Source organism: Lagenorhynchus albirostris, chromosome 6, assembly GCF_949774975.1.
Source record: "Lagenorhynchus albirostris chromosome 6, mLagAlb1.1, whole genome shotgun sequence".
Classification (NCBI taxonomy): domain Eukaryota; kingdom Metazoa; phylum Chordata; class Mammalia; order Artiodactyla; family Delphinidae; genus Lagenorhynchus; species Lagenorhynchus albirostris.
Window position 1 is genome coordinate 26449050 of NC_083100.1, and position 25204 is coordinate 26474253.

Genomic DNA, 25204 nt, shown 5'->3' on the forward strand with positions numbered 1-25204 from the left:
TCTTCCCCGAACTCAGACTCATATATCCAGCTGCCTACTTGACATCTTCACTTGGATGTCTAATGAACATCTCAAACCTGACCTGTCCAAGGTTTGGCTCCCTCTTTCTGCCACCTCCCTGCCAGGCCCCGTGTTAGACACTTCTAGTGCTCGTCCATATCGGGTTGTCCCTCTCCTTCTGGGGTCCCAGGAGGACAAGACCTCTCAACTTCATTGTAGTTAGATGACGCCACCTCTTCTGGTCCAGGGGCTCCGGGTGGAACCCCTGGACCAGAAGAGGTCACTTCCAAGCCAAAGCATGCAATTGCTGGTATGGTGCCCTGCAGTACTCTTCATGTTATATATGTCCCTAATAAAGTCCTATATATTCAGTCCCATCCTAGAGGACCTGAACTAACACATGTAGCCAAATTTATCTTTGAAAGATGCTGTTTTTGAATACTCCTCCTCTACATAAACTGACAGTCGATTAACATCAGATCTAAATTTCTATGTCTAGTTTTTAATAATTTGAACCCCTAAGGAGTCCAGCCTAACCAGGTCATCCTCTAGTCTTCTTGTCCACGAGGATTTGCTCAGATAATTCCACGTGCTGGGAGTACTCTCTGCATTTGCTCCATTTCGGGCTTCCCACAAATGAAGCTCCCCTTTCAGTACACACCCCACCCATAACTACTTCCTGATGGTGTTTTTTTTCCCCTGGGATAGAGCGGATACTCTGCCCACCTGTCTGTTCCTTCTCCACCAAGTCAGCTTCCAAGGCTGTGAATAACTATGGAATTAACATACCATTTCTAAAACAATTACTGACTTCACATGCTTAATTCTAAATGGTACTTTACTGATATTACTTAAATTTGTCTGGTTTTGCATGTAAAATAGAGATGATATCCCTCTAACAACTTTCCTATACCCTCTGGGAAATAAAGTAAGACATCATCCAGAGTAGGAATAATCTCTTGTTCCTGAAGGAAAGTACTCATTACTTAACAGAATTAGGATATTATCCAAATATTTATTGTAAAGTCACCTTTAATGACTTGAGAATTAATGGGAAAATAATGGATTCGATTTTGCTTTACTGATTTCTCAGCATATCTCTCTTCAGGTGGATTATTTTCTATTTTAAATATATCAGAATGTTTAAGTCATTTATATGAGCAAATCTAACAAAATAGTAAAATTAAGACCAAAAGCATGAGTTTTCATGGCTTTGTGACAGTCATTATCATGGAGTGGACCAGCTAAAAAATAGAAGAATATTTAACTTAAATTTTGTATCAATGAAAATGTCAAACTTCATCCAGATTCATAAAAGGTAGGGTGGTCTTCCATTTTTTTAACAAAATAATTCTGAAGTCTAAAACAATTTGGAGCATATTTTTACAATTAAATTCAATCAATTTTAAATCTCATTTCAATCTTTTCTGGTCTAGAAAAAGAGGTGAAAAGGGTAGAAGAAGGAAGCAAATCTTGATTAGTCTACCTTTTGCTTAGCAAACAGTATAGAAGGACATTTTATCTGCTGCTCAAATTTAAGCCCAAGAATGTTCTTGATTAAGTAACATATTCTGTGATTAAAGAAAAAAACATTAAAAAGTTTAAACTCCGTTCATCATCCTGTATTGAGCCTCGTGACCAGTTTTGATGGTTGTTATCCTAGAAGCCAGTAAGAAACATTCTTTCTCATTATATTAAATGTCCTTTAGGGACTGGAATCGTATTTGGAGATGAGTTTATGAATGGATACAACTGTAATCTTCCCTCCCAAACCTGGCCCTCCCCTAGAGGTGTTTGCCATCTCAGAGGACGGCACCATTGCCCGTCTAGCTGTTGAAGTTAGGCATCTGGGAGTCATCTTGATATTTCCCTCTCAGTCGTTCCCCACCAGGTTCTGTTGACTTTTACCTTCCAAGACAAGTATCTTTCCAGTTCAGTCTCACATCATCTCTGCTGCAGCTACTCTTGTCTCTCGCTTGTGCTCCTGAACTATCCTCCTGAAATTGCTCCTTCTGCATCCACTGTGCCATATACTCTTTTCCAAACCCTACAGTTCAATTACGGTGAACTTTTAAAAACACAAATTTAATTATGCTCTTGAATGGTGCTTTTCAAATAAAACCCATAATCCTGAGCTGGTTTACAAGACCCTATGTGGTCTACCTTCAGCCCACCTCCCCAGCTTTGAAGAGAGCTGTATTCTTTAGGAGTAGGCTTACTAGCATAAGGGGAATGCACCTAAAATAACAGTGGCTTTAACACAACAGAATTTCTGTCTTGCGTAAGGCAATGGGTGTGTGGCAGCTTCACAGTCCTTCGGGTTCTAAGCTTCTTTGATCTTGATGCTTTACCATCCTCATCACAGAGCTGCCACGTCATGGTCTAAAATGGCTGCCCCAGCTACACCATCACATCTGCATTCCAGCCAGGAAGGAAGAAATGGCAGGTCCCCTCCCTTCAAGAACATTTTCTGAATTTACCCCCATTATTCCCACTGTGTCTTATTGGTCAGAACTTACCCATGCACATGGCCATACCCATCTGCAAAGGAGACTGTTTTGGGCCGCCATGTGCCTAGCTAAAAGCCAGGGCAGTATTGTTTAGAGAAGAGGAAGATAGATTTGGGGGGACCACTTAGCAGTGTCTATTATAAGCGCTAAATCCTTATCTTCCAGAGTGAGATGTGAATCAAAAATAACTGATAAAGAAAAATCAAGAGAAAGTACATAGCATATTATTAGAAATATGGAGACAGATATTAGAGGAAATAGATAAAATGTTTGAAAGTGGTTGCTTCTGGGAGACAGGAATAGACTGGGGCAGGAGACTGCAAATGCATATTAAGCCTTATAGTACTGTTTGACTTCTTCCATGAAGAACAAATTTATTTTGAGAAAAATTACATTTTGAAAAGAGTTTTTAAAAGCATGGACTGAGGCCACGGTTGTGAGTACACATAAGGACTGGATGAGTTTACCCTGCAGAGCCCTTGAAGTTGTGTTTTTATTTCCCACCTTGCCAATTATCGCTCAGCCTTCAGTATTTATGCAAAGGTGTTGTTATATGCGTGAATATTGTCAAAGGTTAGAAGATCATAAGAATCAAGTTCAAGATATTTGGTCACAGGCGATTCCCCCATTTTTTCTATTACTAAATTAGGCCACCTGGGATATAAAATATTGATGAGGCATTAAATGTCTTTGACTTAGGCGTTTTGTCTTATTTTCCTGACCTAGGCTGATTTGTAATAGGTTGTCCAGGAGGATTTTTCTGATTGGCAGCAGCACTCCTCACTTGAAACCCTTTTCATCCTTTAGTGTCTTGTAGCAGGGAAGAAGGTAGGCACTGTAAACTACAACCTACAGAAGATTGCTTCATCAAAATATGCAGACACAGAGGCCCAGAATGAAGAGACAGAGAGAAATAGAACCTGAGGTGATGGAAAGCTAATTCTCTGCTGATCAAAAAGAAAAAAAAAATTTCATCTAAATGAAATATTGTGAGACTTGGGAAATGATTACCTGCTTTTCATGAGAAATGCATCAAACCTTAAAATTGCACACCTTAATGGGTTTTGTTTGTTAAATGTTTAGGCCAAGAGGAATTGTTGATAATAAGAGACAAAGGTCTGAAAAGGAAAATCTTCATTGGGCTTGTATTTAATCACTTTTTATTTTCTCAGATCTCAGTCACGTCATTATCTGGCCTCGGTGCCTACATAACTTAATTAGGGGAGTACAGGCAGTGATGGGAACAGGAGGGCAAAATGAAAGGGTAACAATTTGAACGGACTGTCTGCAGATGCCTGGTATGGGTGGAGATGAAGCCTATTAAGGACCTAATTCTAGAAGAAGCTCTTGACATTGATCATTTGTGAAAAGCAGAATTTTTTTCTTACCCACGTACAGGTTTTGTACACTTATGTCTACAAAGCTTAAGTATTGGTACATCTGATCAGCAGCTTGTAGAATTACTAACACCAAGTCACTCTGAAAGAATAGACAAGGTTATTAACTTTGGCAGAAAATGAAAATTTGGCCTTAATATACATGTGAAATTGAATTGTCTGTAGCACAAAGCTTTGGAAATTACCCATGCAAGATAAGAAAACTATCTAAATTTAAAATTGTCCTCAGTACCGTGAAAAGTAATTTTGCAAACTGCATTTTTACTGCATTGAAATCCATAAAGAGATTGGCTCTGTGAATTTAGATTTAGACAGAGGTTCAGTGTCTTCTAAAACTGGTAAATGAGATGGAAAATGTACTTTAAGGGGAGAAATGAGTTTCTGGAAATGCTGCAGGAAGGCAGGCTCCCTACCCCACATCCTTGAGTCTGCCCTGAGACTAGTCAGCTTCAGAGGAAAGGCTCTATCTACTGTGGCAGGCATTTGGAATGAGGACATGCAGACAAGGCCTCAATTACATATAGCAGGCTTCAAGAGTAGGATAAACAAATCAAGTAAAGCCCAAAGCAAAAGGCATTGGCAGCTTTTCTGGTTATAGTTCCTCAAGTGGCTGGGTCCTTGACAGTGAAAAAAACTGGGAAACTGAATATATTTTCTTAGATCTCAAATAACTTAATAGTTTTCTTATAATCCCCTGCCTGGAACAATACTGGGATAGAGGATTTGGTTACTCAACCTGTCTTCTCATGCAAAAAATGATCTTCTATATAAAGAAAAATCTAGTTTTTCATTCCCTAGTCTTTGAATTTCTTTAGTTCATAAGAACAAACATTTCTTGTTTATTATTAATTACATAAATTATTATTTGTAAAATAAATAGGTGATTATTTACCAAAGGTTGATTACCTATCATTTTAACCATCAAAAAGAATACATCAGCACAATAGCCAAGAGTGCAACAAGGATTAATATTAAACTTGGGTTTAGAGTTCTTAGGGTTCCTATTTTAATTTAGAGTTGTAATGATGAGGAAACTGAGAACAAGGAAGTGTCTGCCTACTGTTCTTAGAGCTGCTTAGTAATAAAGCTGAGTCTAGACTGAGGTCATCTGAACTTCCAGATAATTTACGTATTTGTTATAGCTTATCAAAAATCAACACTGCTGAGTAGACAGTACACCAAAATAATACAGTCAACTGCTCTTTCCTCATCTGTACATGATTTTCTTTTTGCTTTTCAGGTATTGCTGTGCTTTACTTACACCTCTATGATGTGTTTGGGGACCCTACCTACCTACAGAAGGCACATGACTATGTAAAGCAAAGTCTGAACTGTTTGACCAAGCATTCCATCACCTTCCTTTGTGGGGATGGGGGTCCCCTGGCAGTGGCTGCTGTGGTGCATCACAAGATGAACAATGAGAAGCGGGCAGAAGACTGCATCACCCGGTAATCATGTTTCTTTCTGAGAATTGTTATCTAAACATTATGCCTTAATTCTGTGTGTGTTAGCAAAAGAACACTTCATTGAATTTACTTTTCTCTGAGCAGTAAATCTTACTGCTGTCATTTGATCAATCACATTATTCCTGAGTTGTAGTTAAGGAACAACCATTATAATCCTTGTTTTATTGCAAGGTATAATGACACTGGGCTTCCCTGGTGGCGCAGTGGTTAAGAATTCACCTGCCAAGGCCGGGGACACGGGTTTGAGCCCTGGTCCGGGAAGATCCCACATGCTGAGGAGCAACTAAGCCCATGTGCCACAACTACTGAGCCTGCGCTCTAGAGCCCACAAGCCACAACTACTGAAGCCCGCACACCCTAGAGCCCGTGCTCCGCAACAGAAGAAGCCACCGCAATGGGAAGCCCGCACACTGCAACCAAGAGTAGTCCCCACTCGCCACAACTAGAGAAAACCCACAAGCAGCAAGGAATACCCAACGCAGCCAAAAAATAAATTAATTAAAAAAATTTAAAAAAAGAAGATATAATGACACTGAAATGTTCCAGATTAAACATCAGTTCCTTAGCATAAATGAGATCAAAAGCCTAATCATGTGATTACTAATCCAAGGTGCTATCCAGGATCAGTAATTTGAAGAAACATGGTGCACGTGCTGCAGTGGGCTGAGAGAGGCCTCCGAAGGGAACACAGAGTCAAAACTGCTTTGCTTACAGGCAAATGACATGCAAATCCAGATTTTCATTTTTAATGTAAATCAGGGCAACCCACTAGAATTTTGTGAATCATGAAGAATTATGAAACTTTTGTACAAATAAACTACAGTTTTTGCTTTAGTAGAGTTTATTGAACACTCTTTCAGAATTCTACTAAGAAATCTGGCTGCCATGCAACTCTTCATGCTGTGCTGTTAGGCTCCCCATAAGTATGCTAACATGCAGATAGTTGCAATTACAGCAGAGATTTCTTTGTTTTGTTATTTAATAGACTTGACTTTTTAGAGCAGTTTTCAATTCACAGCAAAATTGAGAGGAAGGTACAGAGATTTCCCATACACCCCCTGACCCACACATGCATAGCCTCCCCTGTTATCAACATCCTCCACCAGAGTCCACTTGCTGCAATCGATAAACCTGCATTGACACATCATAATCACCCGAAGTCTGTAGTTCAGTCTTGGCATTGTACATTTCATGGGTTTGGATAAATGTGTAATGACATGTATCCAACATTATAGCATCATACAGAGTAGTTTCACTGCCCTAAAAATCTTCTGTGCTCTGCCTATTAATCCCTTCTCTCTTCTTCCTAACCCCTAGCAACTATTGGTCTTTTTACTGTCTCCACAGTTTTGCCTTTTGCAGAATGTCACAGTGTTGGAATCGTATAGTATGTAGCCTTTTCAGATTGGCTTCTTTCACTTAGTAATATGCATTTAGATTTCTCCATGTCTTTTCATGGCTTGATAGCTCATTTTTTTTTTTAGAGCTGAACAATATTCCATTGTCTGGATGTACCACAGTTTATGTATTCATTCACCTACTGAAGGACACCTTAGTTTCTTCCAAGTTTCGGCAATTATAAACAAAGCTGTTAAAAACATCCATTTGCAGGTTTTTGTGTGGACATAATCCAGCTGTTTCTGGTAAATACCAAGGAGCATGATTGCTGGATTGTATGGTAAGACTATGTTTAGTTTTAGGAGAAACTTACAAACTGTCTTCAAAAGTGGCTGTGCTATTTTGCATTCCCAGCAGCAGTGAATGAGAGTTCCTGTTGCTCCACATCTTTGGCAGCATTTGGTGTTGTCAGTGTTCCAGATTTTGGCCATTTTAATAGATGTGTACTTGTATCTCATTGTTAGCTTAATTTGCATTTCTCTGATGACATATGTCTCGGGGCATCTTTTCATATACTTTTTTGCCATTTGTATATCTTCTTTGGTGAAGTGTCTGTTAAAGTTTAGCCCATTTTTTAAGTGGGTCTGGCAACATTTTAATTAGTGATCATCTCTGAGTTGACCATGGTTTTTGATTCCCACTGTTCATTCTTATAAATTACTGTTAGAATAGCATTATCATTTCTGATTTTATTTGTTGAGGATCCCTCTGCTTTAGAGGTTCACAAGCTAGTCTCATTCAATGAATCACTCTTAACTTTCATAAAAATAAATTGTAGTGGCCTTTATAGTCTATTATTATAATGCCAGCCTCTCTCAAAATATGTACAGCCCAATAGTAATAGTTTGGTATGTGAAGAATGTTAATAGGTATTAAATGAAAACAAGAGTTGTGTATTCAGACACAGTGGGGAAACACTAATTAAACAAAGTTACATATGTGCCTTTACTGACTGCTCAGAGTGTTCAGTAGCTTTTATACTTGGGGGAAACCCAGGGGACTCTAGGGAACAGAATTTGCCACGCTTGTCATGTAGGCAGCCCTTTTTCCTCAGGACATCTTCAGGCCTGTGGTTCTAACACTCTTTGGGGAATAATACCATATATTAATACTGGTTTATTATAAAACACTCTTAAGAGAGTAAACTAAAATTTCTTTTTTTTTTGATACCTTGGTATTGAAGGTGTTTTTCTTATTTATATCTTTTTTTTATTACATTTCAACAGTATTTTATTTATAGACTTGCTAAGGTTAAAAATATAAAATGTGGATATATGATAGGCAATAGCCTGTTTGTGGGTGCAGATTTAGTTTTTTAGATTTCTAGAGTTCATGGCAGACCAGAAAGAAAAAAAGAATTATTTGTAAATTACTTTCACATCTCCTCCCTTTTAAGGGAAAAATTTCTAAGTCTTTTCAGTTCAACTTCAGGAAATCCAACATTACTTGATGTCATCAACTATTTAATAAACCTACTTACTTGTTTTACTTTCTACCTCACCTTTTTCCTCACATCACACAGCCCTTTTATATCACAGACACTCATATTCTCCGTGTGGTGTCTGTGTTGTGCTCTACTGCCAGCATAGTATTTCATCTTACCATTCCTGTATTTGCTTAATATAGTGGTCTTTCAGAATCATAATCTTGAGTTTCAGAAACCAAAAGGACCTTTGGGATTAATGAAAGTCTAATCCTTAGACAAACTGAAATCCAAAGAAATCAGTTTCCCTAAGGTAGGGGTTCTTTGCTTTGGAATTTTGAGAATCTTAGGGCTTCCAGAGGTATATAGAAAACCCCAAAACTGCATTCAACATGGAGAGAACATTTATTACACTTTTCTTGGAGGGGTCTGTGACTCCCCAAAAGGAGTGTGTGTGCATGTGTGTGCGATCATGTTCAAATTGTCCTGCAGTTGTCTGAAGCAAGTGTTGGGGAAGATAATAAATAGCACTAGTTCTTCCTACTGCTTGATTTATACTGTCTGTTTTCTCCCTTCCTTCTATATAGAGATAGCTGGTGTCACTACACAAATAAAGAGCATTGCCTGTTTTGTGCCCAGTTAAGTGACTATAGCATATAGCGTGCTTTGGGGCCAGCACTTAGAGTGATGAAGCACTTTGGCTTTCTGGTCAGAAAATGTTATACCCTGTTTCTTTTGTAGTGTGATGAGTAGGAAAAGGACTTCTTTTTAAAAAGTTACAAACTTTTGATGACAAAAGGCAAAAACTCTCCCAGGAACACCCTGGGGAAATATTGCTAGGAGTGGAACAGAATTATCCTGTTTTTATATGTCTTTTTTCTTCCTTCAGTGACTTGCCTCTTCTAAAGATCAGTTGCTATTAATATCAACATAGCAAAACAAATAAATGGAGCTGCAATGATACGGGTTTGAGAGTTTCTGAAAACATATAAAATAACCATTTGATTGATAAATGCTGTCATTTCTTCATTTTATCTTAAGAATATAGCATGTAAAACATGGATTTAAAGTCCTGCTTTTAGTAATTGTCAGATCCAACTAATAAGTTTTATTTTTTATTTTTTTAGGGAACGTACCAACAGTTTTTTTCCTTTGTCTTTCTCTTTCTGACTTTGTTTTTAACGTTTATTGAAATACAGTTGATTTACAATATTGTGTTTCAGGTGTACAATAAAGTGATTCAGTTATATATATATAATATATATATATTCTTTTTTAGAATCTTTTCTATTATAGGTTATTATAAGATATTGAGTACAGTTCCCTGTGCTACCTAGTAGGTCCTTGTTGATTATCTATTTTATATGTAGTAGGGTGTATATTTTAATCCCAAACTCCTAATTAATCCCTCCCCCCACCCTTTCCCTTTTGGTAACCATAAGTTTGTTTTCTCTGTCTGTGAGACTGTTTCTGTTTTGTAAATAAGTTCATTTTATCATTTTTTTAAATTCCATATATAAGTGATATCATATGATATTTGTCCTTCTGTCTGACTTACTTCATTTATAATAATAATCTCTAGGTCCAGCCATGTTGCTGCAAATGGCATTATTTCATTCTTTTTTATGGCTGAGTAGTATTCCATTGTGTATATATGCCACATCTTCTTTATCCATTCATCTGTCACTGGGCTCTTAGGTTGCTTGGTTGCTTCCATGTCTTGGCTATTGTAAATAGTGCACTATGAACACTGGGTTAGATACATGCAACTAATGAGTTTTAATGAATTTAAATACAGAAAAAATGGAATACTTCCTTATTAAGTATTATTATAATGAGATGCACTGAACAATACTTTATTTTCGAGTATTTGAAAGGTACCTGCTATCAACTTCCCGGATGCAAATGTGTTTGGTTGCAAAATAATTGGTATGCTAGTTATATATCGCCACCTAGTGGTAATGCAGGTCATAGCATTGGCAAATAAAGGAATGGTGTTTTCTAATTCAGTGGTTCAAACACATTTTATTTAGGTGAGAACATCATTGGAGTTAATGCAATATGCAATAATTGTTTTTAGTAACTCCCACAGAGCAGTGTTTGTTTAAAAAATTGATAGTCATTTCCCTCTTTGAATAGTTCTTTCAATACCCTTTACAAAAATCAAGAGTGCTTTTCTATCTCTAAATTCTATACGGTTTGATACATTTATATTAAAACTCGATAATAAATTCCTATGAAAACTCTGAGATATTCATTCTGTTTACTACAACAGTTAAGTTTGTATCTAGTAACAGATTTTATTAAGTTCTCAACATTACTGAGCTGCCAGTTCTGGTGTGAGAAAAAAATAGAATTTTTCTTAATAAATGTTATTAAGTTATTTAAAAATATTAGGGGTATTGTTTGTGTGTGTGTGTGTGTGTGTGTGTGTGTGTGTATGTGTGTGTGTAGTATTGAAGTAGGAAAAAATGGTCCATAACCACCCAGATAACTCTGTTGGCACTGGGGGGAAAAAAGTCAATCAAGGTATTACAAGCAAATTGAAAGCAACCTCTGACCACTGTGGCCCTATTCCTAACATAACCACTGTTCCACTGTGAGTTAAATGCCTGCGTTTGTAATAGAGAAAAATGCATGAGCCAACATTTGCATATTTAACCAATTTGATTGAGATGCCTCCATTTGTTGAGATATAATATGGACAAATTTAACTTTGTCAGTAACTGCAACCAGCCAAGCTTTTTCAAACCCCTCTTTCCTGTTGGGGAGTAAGTTCCCTTAAGGATGCTTTCATAACTTTTTCTCAGTCATTGTTTCATAACTGTAAGCCCTTTTTACTCACTAAAATCATCTCATTCTGCTTATTTAAACATGTCGTCTTCATTTTTAAGCCTAAGTGTTCCCCTCCCACCACAGGCTTGTGGAAGTGGGGAGGGAGGGGTTGGGAGAGGAGGATTGTTTTCTCTTTCACAAGTACCTTCCTTTCAGAGTTAGGACTCTCTACCTACTGATGTATAGCCTGGTGGTAGCAATTGTTAGGTTTTTGTTTTCTTGTTTGTAGATATTGGTTGCCTCCAGAGATTAGAGGTAGGGGCTATATACCCTCTCAGCTATCACCTTACCACTGAGTAAATGAAGGCACAAGCAGTTAACCAAACTCTACCAAATGTACAAACATTAGGAAGAAGACACACACACACACACACACACACACACACACACACACGATTGGTCCTCTGCCCTGTTCTTGTGGCTCAGAGAAAGCCACATCATCCTTTGACCCTTCTTAGATCTTACTCATCAAACGGTGCTAGAGCCCGTACCATCTCCCAGATGTCCCACCCATCTTCACCACTCATTCCACCAATGAAATCCATTTTCTAACATTCCTTACTACACTTATTATCAAATCCTCTGGTGTAAATTTTGATAAAGTTATTTGAAGTGCCAAGTCTCTCTGAACGTTGATTCCTTACTAGAATACTTCAGATATAACCAATCACTCCAGGGATATGATTTTTGATACTTCAAATGCTTATTAACCATTCTTAGTATATAAAGTTAAATAATATACATACACAGGCATCGTTTATACGTAACTACTTTAAAAATACATTTTTAAATCAGAAGGGACCATTCATTTTATAGATGAGAAATTTAAAGTATAGAGATTAAATAGCATGTTTAGTGTCATAAACTACCTGGTGACAAGGTCATTTTTTTGGTAAGGCTAATGTCTTCTCATTACTGCTCTTTTCCAGAAATTCCCTGACTCTACCCCCCATACTTTTATAGTATACCAATATCATTTTGTCCAGTTTCACAAAAAATTAAATTGTTTTAATAATTTAAATGGTCTCACATTGAATTTATAGAATAATTGAAGGATAATTGGGATGTGCTTTCAAAATTTCATGAAAAATGTATGTGATGAAAAATGTGATGAAAAATGTAGAATAGCAAGGACATTTTCCCTACCTATCATATTTCCTGCCCCCCCCCCCGACCAAAAAAAAAAAAAAGGTTCATTCTCAGAGTTCAGACTGCAAGTACAGTTGCGTCCCTGAGCTCTTATCCCTCTGTGAGCTCCACCTACTTTCTGGTTCCCTGGTACTTCCCTTGTTGGTTCTCTGGATAGAAATCTGAGGCTTTGGTTATCCTACTCAGGCACACACTTCCCACGAATGTGCCTGCATCTTGGGAGTCAAGTGATGGGGAGGCTAGAAGGAGAAGTGAGGCAATGGGCCTTCCCTTACCCCCTCACCCCTGGGACCACAGCCCCTCCAGTCAATGAGGACAGGTCCCTCCCTCAGAGTTTTGGCTCCTGTTGCCTTGGCTTCTGCTGCCACCATGAGATTGCTTGTGGCCTAGGGAGTGAAAGAACAGAAAAATGCAAATAAAGAAAAATGAGGTGTTTTACCCACTCTCTCTGATATTAAGAGTTCCCCTTCCTGGTCTTTCTTGAGATAAAACTAAAGGGCTGGGGCTTCCCTGGTGGCGCAGTGGTTGAGAGTCTGCCTGCCGATGCAGGGGACACGGGTTCGTGCCCCGGTCCGGGAGGATCCCACATGCCGCGGAGCGGCTGGGCCCGTGAGCCATGGCCGCTGAGCCTGCGCGTCCGGAGCCTGTGCTCCGCAACGGGAGAGGCCACAGCAGTGAGAGGCCCGCGTACCGCAAAAAAAAAAACCTAAAGGGCTCTTGCCGGGACTGTCTCTGTCAGCACTTTGATGCCCACTTCCAGGTTTCAGGCGGCACTGAGTTCAGGCCAGGGAAATACCAGAGGGGAAAATGTGGTAAACTCACCACTGATTTGGGAGTACTTCAGATTCTGGTCATCCCCATTCTGCCAGCTACTGGTTAGTTTTCAGGGTTCTCAGTAGCAGCTTCACACATTCTCTCTAGGTTTTGGAGCTACACATACTGACTGGGCATATGCTTAGTTACTCCACCTGACCTGGAACCAGAACCGAAAACAACTTTTTTTTTTTTTGAGAAGTTTAACTGAGTCTATCAATAGGGAGCTAATAAATTATAATACATTCATTCAGTGGAATACTGTACAACTGTGATAAAGAATGAGATCACTCTGTATGTAATGCTAAGGAATGGTTGTCGAGATGTATTGTTAAATAACAGAGCCACAAAACACTTGGGGAAATATGTTTATAAGTAAGTATATGTATTCGTATATGTGCATACAATAGTTCTAGGAATATACAAGATACTGGTAATCCTGGTTATTTCCAAAGAGAAGGAGTAATAGCTGGGAGACCGACTGATCCCTTTGTGCTGTCGGTATGTGCTACCGTTTGTGGTAACTCAGGCTGCTATACAAACACTCCAGCTAGGCCAGATGACATATTTAAGAAATAAATCAAGCAAGGAGATAACTGGGGTGCAGCAGGCATTTCATTTTATGGAAATAGGCCCTTTGAGTTTTGCCTTAGTCCTTTCCTCAGACTGAATGTTATAATAGCCAGTGGGTCTTGGCTTCTCTGACCCCAACTGCTGGTCTCAGAGCATGCCTCCTTGAGGGGCTAGGGAGGCTGCAGGTGGTCCCAGCCACACTCATGTATTCCTTCATTCTTTGGACTTCTTATTTGTCAGTTCCATTGTGGGCTGAAGAAAAGAAATGTAGTTGATGGTTCATCTTTGAACCCTGATTATTACCCTTTGTGGTCTGGCCCAGCCCTCTTAGTATTTAAAGTATAACAATATATAGGTTATAATATGTAAGTATATTTAAATATTTATATTTTTTATTATATATTTAAAATAATATAATAATTCCATATATGTGTATATATATATTTGTGTGTGTTGTTTTGAACATATCATTTTTTAAGTATATATCTCTGCCTGGTCCCTTTTACATTATCTTAAGCATGTATTTTTATTCCCAGGCTAATTCACCTAAATAAGATTGATCCCCATGCTCCAAATGAAATGCTCTATGGACGAATGGGCTACATCTGTGCTCTTCTCTTTGTGAATAAGAACTTTGGAGTGGAAAAGATTCCTCAAAGCCATATTCAGCAGGTACTGCGTTTTTGTGCTTTTTGGAGTCTTTTTAGGATCCCACCTACTATCTGCCTAAACTATTGGTTTTGTTTCCCTGGTTGGCACATCCCAGGTAGCTGGAAGGTGAGGTGTATCTTAACCTCTGAAGGTCAGGCATGATCAGAGAACCAGCAGCTTCACTTGGAGTACTGTTGGAAACTGTATAGAGAGTGACTTGGACTAAGAAGTCCAGCTGCTCCATTTGAGAGTTTAGAGGCCATTCAGAGGAAACTACGGGCCAGATTTCACCTCCAAGGTGCAGGTGTTCCTCTCATATCTGAAGGAGCTTTGCTTTCCTTTGACAGGTGAATTCTTGTGAGCTGTAGTAGAAAGAGTTCAAAATCTTCCAGACTCTCCCTCTTTTAGGCAGAATAATCCCATGTGCTTCTCTGAGTACAGAAGCAAACTGTGCCCGTCCATGGCCATCAGGTGGTGTCGAATTTGCCATGTTCTCCAGTACCTCTTAGCAAAAAGTTCCTTGGCGCCGTTCTCATTCTTTCCTTATTTCGGTCAATTTCTCCCTGCAGATTTGTGAAACAGTCTTAACCTCTGGAGAAGACCTAGCTAGAAAGAGAAACTTCACAGGAAGGACTCCACTGTTGTATGAATGGTACCAAGAATATTACGTGGGGGCCGCTCATGGCCTGGCAGGAATTTATTACTACCTGATGCAGGTAAGAGGGGATGATGATGGAGCTAGAATTTGATTCCTGACTGTACTATCTAGGGTGAGAAGACAGGTGCTCCAGCTCTATTTTTTCATTCTGCCAACCACTGCATCACTCTCCTGGTAATCACCTGGCCTAGGTAAACAGGGACAGTGCTTGTGAAAGTGCATTTAAAGTGTGTAAACATAAAAGCCAGTGTGCTTTGAGATGATTGATTTGTAGGTGAGCACATTTGCCCACCTCACGCCGCTTGTGCAGACTAAAGTGTTTTGACCTATTCTTTTAGATGAAGTGCCTTCTGCTCTGCTCTTCTCTCAGCAGATGCCTTGAATTAGTATTATCCACACTATAAGGCACAACCCATTGAAACAAATTTCAGGAGTAAGAACAAAATCAGTAGAAAACAAAGGAGAATATGCTGCCTAAAGCTCAGTTAGAGAGCAAAACTAAGGAGCCTTTTCGGTGGATTTTGTGTAACTTACCTGAAAAATAGCTGAATATGCCATGCTCAACGGTTCTTCGGATCTAAAACTATTGGGGGACATCAGCCAAAGCCAAGTAGACTAAGGGCAAATAGAGTTTACTGCATCAAGCATAACCCGGAAAGGGAGGTCAGAAGAGGGCTTCTCATGAGAGCATCATTTCCAGGGGCTTGTTTAACTCTCCTTAAGGAGAAATCGGCACTTTGTGTAAGAATAAGAATTCATGGTAAAAGAATATTGAATTTTTAATGATGGTAAAGGTGCCCCCCTCAACTTCCCAAAGTACAATGTGGCATAAAGAAAAGTGTTTCATTGATATGTTCTACAAGAGTGGTTGGATATAAATACCAATAGCTGGTTGAGTAGCTGGCTGTAATAATGCAAAATCAACATCAGACCTATCCTCTCCCTATAACTAAACAAGGACAACAAAGCTGAAAAACAGGGTTATTATTGCTTTTCAATGCAGAGTCACTGAATGTTAGTGGCAGTAGGAGACCAGCTCTTGTATTTATTCTGCACTTCTCAATTCAGAGTTTTATAATTAGGGGTTTTGACAATTCTGACTTAAATCCCTTTACTTTGCTGGCACACTCCCTTGTTGGCTCTCTATTTCCAGGAGTAAATATAGATTCTTGAAAGTTTTCGGGAAAGAAGAAAAACCTTGAAGTTTCAAGGTGAATTAGAATCACATGTTAATGACTGGATGGCCTCATGACCTTTCTTTGAAGCAGATCATCAGGTGTCTTACCCTCTGCCTCCATGTGTTGGTTGTAGTAAGAAACCTGGAAACCCAAGTATTGAATTTTCCATTTGCACATAATTATCTATTTGAAATGATTTAATTTTTAATCCTAAAAGTACATTCTGGTAGGTGCCTATGTATCAACATAAAACATTATTTTTAGGCCATTTTGGATAACTTCTGCAAGTTTGAGGAGAATCCAGTCATTCAACTCTAGAGTTTTAAACTGAGCTTGAACAATATTCTTTGGGTAAAGTGAAATCTAAATGTGCCCTAAAGAACTTCGTTGCGTGTTCGGTATCTGTGAGCGCCTTATGGTCGGTATCTCCTCATTCCCTGCCGCCTCTGCCTGTGCTTCACAGCACTGCCTCCCTCTCATCCCAGGTGCTCGCCCCCTGCCTGGCAAAGACAAGACTGAATTTGTTGTTTAAAGAAGTGTGAGGTGCATTGAATTAAGACCAGGACCAAAAAGAGAAACTAAAACTTGTATCAAAAATGAAGGCTCATATGCCATATGGCAACGAGTCCTATAAATCCATACATTGTTGTATCAAAATAATCCTTCGTAAGTATCAGTCCCAGATCTTTTGCAGAAAGGCTTAATCTAGAGTCACACCAACGCGGGATCTAGATCCCAGGTCTCCCAACTTGTTAGCATCCTCTCCTATTGGAAATATCACCTATCACTTCTCTAAATGCAAGTTGTGCCTGGTTTGTCTAATGCATCTCTTTGTGGTCTTTAAAGTGTATTTAAGGTATCAGAACCTTAGGAAACTTCTCATACACTCACATTCTTAAGCATTGGCTTTGGAAAATTATTCATATGTATATAGATAACAATAAATATCGAAAAATAATACGTACATAAGGCTCCAAGTATTAACTGATAGCCCAATTTTAGTTTGGACCAATAGGTAAAAAAATTGGATGGAATCCAGAACCTCTTAATGACTTTCAGTTCATTTCGGTCATGTTTTCCTTCTTATTTAAAACTCATCCCTGAGCCTTAGGAAGGTCTGTTTGTTTCCGCAGAACTGATAATTCCCTTTCTTGTTTTTAGCCCAGCCTTCAAGTGAGCCATGGGAAGTTACATAGTTTGGTCAAGCCCAGTGTAGACTATGTCTGCCAGCTGAAATTCCCTTCCGGCAATTACCCTCCTTGTGTGGACGATACTCGGGATCTGCTAGTCCATTGGTGCCACGGTTCTCCTGGGGTAATCTACATGCTCATTCAGGCCTATAAGGTACCGTGAATTTTCTCGTTTTTAGAAATAAATTGGAAAACGTAATATAAAATTCTATAACTTAAATTAGTTTTCTGTATAATTCTTGAACAATATGTAGACAAACCATTTGTTGGACCTAAAATCACTTTGCTGTATGGATTATAATTAATTTTCACAGTATCCATCTGTACCACAGCACACATTATTTCATAGAACAGGGGACTGCTTCACGGACAGGTAGAGGAGCCAAGATTAGCATCAGTGGCAGAGCCAAGATAAATATCCCAGGAGCTCAATTAAAAATAGAAAGAATCTCCTTGGGCATTGCTGGTGGGATGTAAAATGGTAAAGCTACTGTAGAAAGCAGTTTGGCGGTTCCTCAAAAAATGAAACACAATTAACATATGATCCAGCAATTCCACTCCTAGGTATATATACCCAAAAGAAGTAGAAACAAGGTTTCAAACAGATACTTGTACAGCAGTGTTCCACAGCAGCATTATTCACAGTAGCCAGAAAGTAGAAACAATCCAAGTGTCCATCAACAGATGAATGGATGGACAAAATATGGTGGATACATACAATGGAATATTATTTAGCCATAAAAAAGAATTAACTTCTGATCCATACTACAACATGCATGAACCTTGTAAACATTATGCCAAGCGAAGTAAGCCATATCCAAAAGGACAAATACTGTAGGATTCCACTTATATGATGTGATGGTTAACATGAGGTATCTAGAACAGGCAAATTCATAGAGAGTAGAATAAAAGTTACTAGGGGCTGGGAGGGTGAGAATTATTGCTTAATGGGTACGAAGTTTCTGTTTGGAATGTTGAAAAAATTTTGGCAATAGATAATGGTGATGGTTATACAACATTGGGAATGTAATTAATACCACTGAATGGTCCACTTTAAATGATTAAGATGATAACTTTTATATCTGTATTTTACCATAATTTTAAAAATTCAAATATCACTTCTAAAAAGCATGCTATGACAGAGCCATAATCGAAGAAGAAAAGGTTTTTCTTTGAGGGCAAAAAATGGAAGTAAACCAAGATATCTATGTTCATTGGTGCCCGTTCTACAAATTACAAATCTATAGACTCTAAATAGGGACTGGCATCTCATGGTCGAAGTAAGCGTTTAGTATATCAGATTTTGCCTTCAGGAAGTTAAATATAATGCACAAACTTTTAAACTGTCTTATTCTACTTCTCTACTGCAATCAGATATTAAAAATGTCAGGAATTCCCAAGCGGTCCAGTGGTTGGGACTCCATCCTTCCACTCTAGGGGGCACAGGTTCCATCCCTGGTCAGGGAACTAAGATGCCACAAGCCATGCAGTGTGGCCAAAAATAATAATAATAATAATATTTTTAAACCTTTGATCAAGATATAGGAGGCCACAATAGATTGTTAAGATGTATCTATTTTTCTGAAAAGTATAGTGTTTTATAATCAAATCAGTTTTTGTAATCAGTTTGATAAACAGTTTCTTCTCCAATGTATAAAGAAACTTTCTAGTAGTGAAGGGTATCATTGTTACAGAAAAGACAGTGTTTATTCTTTGGAAATTGACTAACGATAACAGCAAGTTGCAAGTAAATAAGGCTACTTCACCAATAACACCCGCATACGCAAACATACATACATATAAAACTTACACCATGCAGACAAGGTCATGCCCAGTTATGTATTTAAAAACAAAAAAAACCTAGTGAATTCTTGTAATTTGTCCCCACCGATAAAACACATCTCTCTGTCTCTGTATTCCTACCCTTTCTTGCCGAGGCACCTCCCTATCTCCTCCCTTACCCTGTCTCCCTTTCTCTCCTATCAGGAAGGAAGGTCAGTGGAGGTTTCTTTTCTATCCCTTGTAATAAAACTATGTCCCCTGACTCTGCAGGTGTTCAAAGAGGAACGGTATCTCAATGATGCCTATCAGTGTGCTGATGTGATCTGGCAGTATGGCTTGCTGAAGAAGGGGTATGGGCTGTGCCACGGCGCTGCAGGGAATGCCTACGCCTTCCTGTCGCTGTACAACCTCACGCAGGACGCGAAGTACCTGTACAGGGCCTGTAAGGTAGGAGTCAGAACCGCTGAACAGAACGCACCTTTGCACAGGAGGCTGTAGAAGTGTCTCTAGTTAATCTGATTTAATTCATTTATTTTTTTAAACCATAAGTCTATAGAACAAACACAGTTTAAGAAAAACCTTCAAAAGCTATTCAGTTGGTCATTTGTAGAGATGTGGATGGACCTAGAGAGTGTCATACAGAGTGAAGTAAGTCAGAAAGAGAAAAGCAAATATCATATAATAACGCATATATGTGGAATCTAGAAAAATGGTACAGACGATCGTATTTGCAAGGCAGAAATAGAGACACAGACGTAGAGAACAAATGTATGGGTACCAAGGGGGGAAGGGGGGGTGGGAGGAATTGGGAGACTGGAATTGACACATATACATTATTGATACTATGTATAAAATAGACAACTGATGGGAACATGCTGTATAGCACAGGGAACTCTACCTAATGCACTGTGGTAACCTAAATGGGAGGGAAGTCCAAAAGGGAGGGGATATCTGTATGTGTGTGGCTGATTCATTTTGTTGTGCAGTGGAGGCTAACACGACATTGTAAAGCAACCATACTCCAATAAAAAATTTTTAAAAGGGAAAAGAAAATGAGAGAAGAGGGCATTGGTGGGGCAGTTCTATAAACAGGACTGCCTTAGTTGGTTATTTAGAACTTTGGACTACCCATGTGTCATTAAATGTTTTGCTGTGGAAGAAAAAAATTTTTAATCAAAAAATAAAAATTTAAAAAGCTATTCAGTTGAATTAGCTTTTTTTTCTTTTTAAAGGACATAAATCTACTCAGCAGCATTTGTGGTGGGGTTGGAAGAGTGCTGGGAGATGTAAGGTGGTTTTGTTCCTTTCTTTCTTCTCTGATAACCTTGGAGACGGCTCAGACAGCTCATTAAATTCCTCCCATGCTTCATTCGTACTCTCTTTTAGACCGTCCATTTCTCTGCATCAGCCCCTTTCTCTGCCTTGAAGATAGTTTTTGACTTTCCAGAGTAAATGTTAGAGACAATCTCTGTCAACTTTTAGGGGTCTCTAGAAGAAATCACTTCAGTAATTTAACTTGGTCTCATTTTCAGTTCGCTGAATGGTGCTTAGATTATGGAGAACACGGATGCAGAACACCAGACACCCCCTTCTCCCTCTTTGAAGGTATTTTTCACACGTTACTTACTTGCCTTATAATATCAGCATCTGCTTCTCTGCTTAGTAATTAATGTATCTTAATTTGAGTTTTGTCAACAAATTAATTTCATAGTTATTTCTTAAACTGCTTCTTTATTTCCTAATACAATAACTCAGTATTAAAAATCAGTTCTTTTATGGACCACCATGGACCCAATAATAGTAGTTATGGTGACTACTGTTTATGGAGCCAGGCACATGCTGGGCATTTTGCAGATGTTATCATAAATCATCGCAGCAAAAATCTACATTATTCCTCATGTCACAGATGAGGTTCCTGAGGCTCAGACAGGTAAATGGGGCCACGGTGAAGGAGCTCACATATGGTAACTGGCAGGGCCATGCCTTGAACTTGTCTGGCTCCGCTTTCCCTCCTGTCTTCCACCTGGGTAAAGAGGCTGAGCCTCTCACTCGTGATCTTGTCTAACAAGCTGCAACATATATAAACAGGTGCCCACTTCATTTAAATCATTTAAGTTAATATCATAATGTCGTTTATGCTACAAAATGAAGCCAGTCTATAATACATCATCATTTGGTGTAATAACTTGTGCCTCTTTCTTTTCCTTCAGGAATGGCTGGAACAATTTATTTCTTGGCTGACCTCCTAGTGCCCAAGAAAGCCAGGTTTCCTGCATTTGAACTGTAAGAGGAAAGTCCCCCCAGTGCAACTCACTGCATGAGCCTTTCTGTATATCATACCTGGGCTAAAGCAACAATAGAGTCAAACTGTGTACTTGATTTAGTTGATTTTTTTTTTCAGAATATGTCTTTAATTCAGTTCCTTTTTTATTATTTACTTTTATTTTAAAATATCCAGGGAAATCTAAATTAACTTCAGTTTATCCTAAAGGGAGGACAGGTGATATATGTACAGTATTTTGAGGGCATATATGCATATATTTCAGAACTTGGAGGCAGTCGTATTCTTACTAAAGCTTATGAATATAACTGTTACAGTTCTAAAAATGTTTAAAAAAACTAAATGTAGATAAATACATGCTTATCGCTGGATATTGACCTCCACCTCTTCCCTTTAGTATTTTTTTTTTATGACAGTTTTATGACTTTGCTTTTCTCTAAGTGGTTGATTATGAAAGGGGACAAAAATATAACTATATGCTTCCAGGGCAAAAATTGCAAGAGTTGCCAACTGGGCTAGGGACCTAAACACCCTTTTTCAAATTCACAATGCTTATTTAAACTAGAGATAAACATACTACTTTCAAATTTGCCTCTTTTTGTTAGTAGAGCATCCAGGCTCTATAATCCAACATCTTTATCGAAAACTTCTGAAATGTGATGGTCATTATATGAAAATTCTGATTTGAAAGTTATTTCAAGATAAGCTAACAAAAAGTTTGTTTTCTCCAAATAAGCTAGTATGTTTTGGAACTACTTATGTATGTTTGTTTCTTCTTTGGGATTAGTGTAAGATCGGGAAATGAGATTTCTGTGTGTAAATATATTATGACCTAGGCTTTGAGTCCACCCTTTCTGACTGACCTTCTAAATTCTGATTTGTGTTTTACTTACTTTGCAATGACTATGCTTTATAAAGCGTTGGCTGCTTGGTACAAGCCATAAGATATTTTCCTTCCTATCTATCTAGATGTTGATCTTTTCACTAAATAGTAGAGCATTCTACTTGTTTAAAAAGGGGGGGAGGGCTGCTATATTGCAAAATCGCTAAGCTTTCCATAGAAATGCTGGTTCCTGAGAAGGTATTATCCAGTGATTATTCTTAGAACAAATGGCTTTTGTCCCTTTGCATAGCCTAGGCTTTAACACTCATCCATTTCTGAGCCCTCAGGATCGGGTACTGATAAGGTAGGTGAGGAATCCCTGGTGCTTCAAATTCTGTACAAGTGTTTTGACTCATCAGCTCCCATTCCTCCTCCTTCCATTGCTGACTTTCCCAGGCTTGTTTTGTCTTTTCTATGTATTTTGACTGATTTTGAAACATTTTGCAGCTTTTAAGAAAACAGGCTCTAAGAATTTTTAATGTGCCTATTTCACAGCTTTCTCGGTCACAAAAACATGCTATTTTTATTGGAACTTTGAACCAAATCCCCACTGAGTATATGTTGGTTCCTGTGGATAGCAATCCCCTATTCTTTTCCATTTAGCACCAAAATAGCTAATATTATTGGCAATTGCCTGACCCTTTAAAGGCTACTGACAGTAGGATCTAAAACACAGCCCACTGCTCAGTTCCCAGGATTAGCTTATTCCTCTGTGACTCATGCTAGTCAGGGACAACCTTGTGCCTCTCAGATTTTGAAGTGTTGCTGGCAAGCTGTGTGCAAGCTGTGCCTTTCTCGTGAACATTTCACATGAACAGTGTCAGCATCCACAGGAAAGCTAACCTGCCTTTGGATGGGTGTCCAGCTTGAAAGAATAGACCCCGTTTGGTTTAAATGTCTTACTATACTGTACCTGCACTTTTAGCTACTATAGTTACTAACCAAGGGAAAAAGAACAAAACACTTTCTCTTAACCAGAGGAGACTGATCACAGTGCTTCAGCAAACATCTTAATTAATTTAACCCCAGGAAGACATCAAGGCAGGGAGAAGAACATTTTGAATAAGATTCTTATTCCTATTTGGATCGCTGTTTAGCTACTGCCATCCCTTAACAAATTTATCAATGCAAACACAATTCAGTTTCCATTGTTTACTTTAGCTTTGTAAATTATTAAACTGGCAGGATTTTATATTTGTGCCATTGTTTGTTTTATTTATGTTTAAGAGCTCAGAACGTTTGATAGGATTTTAAACTCTGGGCAAAGGCTATAAAACTTAGACTAATACCCTAACACCATGGTAGAAACTGAAATTTTTACACTAGTTTCTTAGTTTTGAAAGGAAGACGCATCATTTCAGTTCTATTTCTGTTACATCATTTTTCCCTCAGATATTTTTCTTTTTGTTAGAAAACAGGACTAGACGAAAAACTGCGCAAAATTGCTTCCCAGAAAACTCAGAAATATCTTTTATCTCCATGTAAAGACTAGGTAGTGAAACCTTAAAACCTTGTCAAGCCGTATTCATTTATCCTGTCGTGTGTTTCTGTGAACGTCACGATCAGTTATTTACATCAGTCCTATTGGTCCCATCAAGAAGTCAGTCTTTAATCCTTAGAGTCGTTTGACCCTCTTTCATCTTTGATGTCACTTCCAATTATTTGGCATCAAAAGCCTTCACGGTAGGTAGAGTTTTAGGTAAAAGCGGCCGTTTTCTCTCTTATTACAACTTCGCCGCATAACTTGAGAGGTATACTTTGCTCATAAGTCCTCAGGTTAATTGGTGTCTAATCTTATAATGCCCTGCCTTCTCTTGACTGAGTTTGAAATACAAAACGTGAAGAGTAAACATTAATTCATCTACTCCTTTGGCTACTTGAACTCATCTATAACCCTTTGTTATCCATACTCAATTCTGACTTCACCGCTGCTCCCCCTAAATAGGTCAGAGCACCCCACTTCTGTATTGTTAAGCTGTAGAAGAACTGTTTCTCTCCTACAGGTACAAAACAAAGTAGGATATTCAGGGATCCTACGCCAATGTTATACTGCCATTTATTGGAAAGGGCTGGAATTGTATGTATTTCTGTGTTCCGTAAAGGATTTGACTTAACTGGTTCTCAATAAAATTTTATTAGGACCATATATTGTCATGTGCTTCTTGTTTGCTTTGGTTTAAACTTAAGAAATATATTTCTTCAATGGCTTTTTCTTTATGCGCTCATTCCCTAGGGTTTGTCCCTGACTTTTTCTTCTTTGTTGGGTCAAACAAGATTTGAAGTACTTCATGAAGGTAAAAATTTATTAGAGGAAAATATTTAAAAATCTGATCATTATAGAATTAGGAAGAATCTACTAGGCTTCAAGCAAAGCAGTATATCAACCAGCTCATACATACGAGAATCCACTCTGAGGTTAGTAACTAAAGGTCTCATTCTAGAAATCGATTTCCCTGCTGACCAGTTCTGAAAGGAACTTTGACTAGAGGGGGAGATTAAATGGGGCATAATTATAAAGTGTATGTGCAGATGTTGGAAAGGAGTTCTGCTGAATCACCTGGCATGAGTGTACTACTTCTTTTCATGACACAGCTATTCAGTGTCACTTAGCACACCAAAATTTGCCAAATTATAAAATACTTGTTTCCATCCCCACATTACATTTTGCCCCCTGGTACATATGATTAAAATGCCTTTCATTCCCCTTGTCAATGGTTTGAATGACTCACAACACTAAGGATAAATGCACAGTTAATTTTATTTTGCTCCTTTGAGTAAAGGTATAGATGATGGCATCACATCTTTAGATGTGAAGGGGGTGTGGAGAGGACAGTGCTTTGTAGAGGCCACCCAGAAACCCCAAAGTGATGCTTGGAGCATTCTCCCTAACTCTCCACAAGATTACATTTCAATTGGTAAGGACAGCTAGCTCTGCTCTCAGGTTTACCATTCCCTGGCTCATCTTCTACCAGAAGAAAAATAATGACAAGCACTTTAAGTTGCACCACAGTTGTAAC

General features: G+C 38.5%; 1 protein-coding gene across 3 annotated transcripts in view; it reads left to right on the forward strand.

Annotated features, from left to right (window-relative positions):
* Window positions 1-24333, forward strand: part of LANCL1 (LanC like glutathione S-transferase 1) — a 44072-nt gene extending 19739 nt beyond the window's left edge. For all 3 annotated transcript variants that reach the window (XM_060152178.1, XM_060152177.1, XM_060152179.1), the window contains 7 exons: window positions 5148-5355; window positions 14101-14236; window positions 14785-14931; window positions 17213-17395; window positions 19294-19470; window positions 20556-20628; window positions 21234-24333. In XM_060152178.1, the coding sequence (XP_060008161.1) occupies window positions 5148-5355; window positions 14101-14236; window positions 14785-14931; window positions 17213-17395; window positions 19294-19470; window positions 20556-20628; window positions 21234-21310 (1001 nt within the window). In that variant the 3' untranslated portion in view covers window positions 21311-24333. The remainder of the gene's footprint in view (window positions 1-5147; window positions 5356-14100; window positions 14237-14784; window positions 14932-17212; window positions 17396-19293; window positions 19471-20555; window positions 20629-21233) is intronic.
* Window positions 24334-25204: the final 871 nt, after the last annotated feature.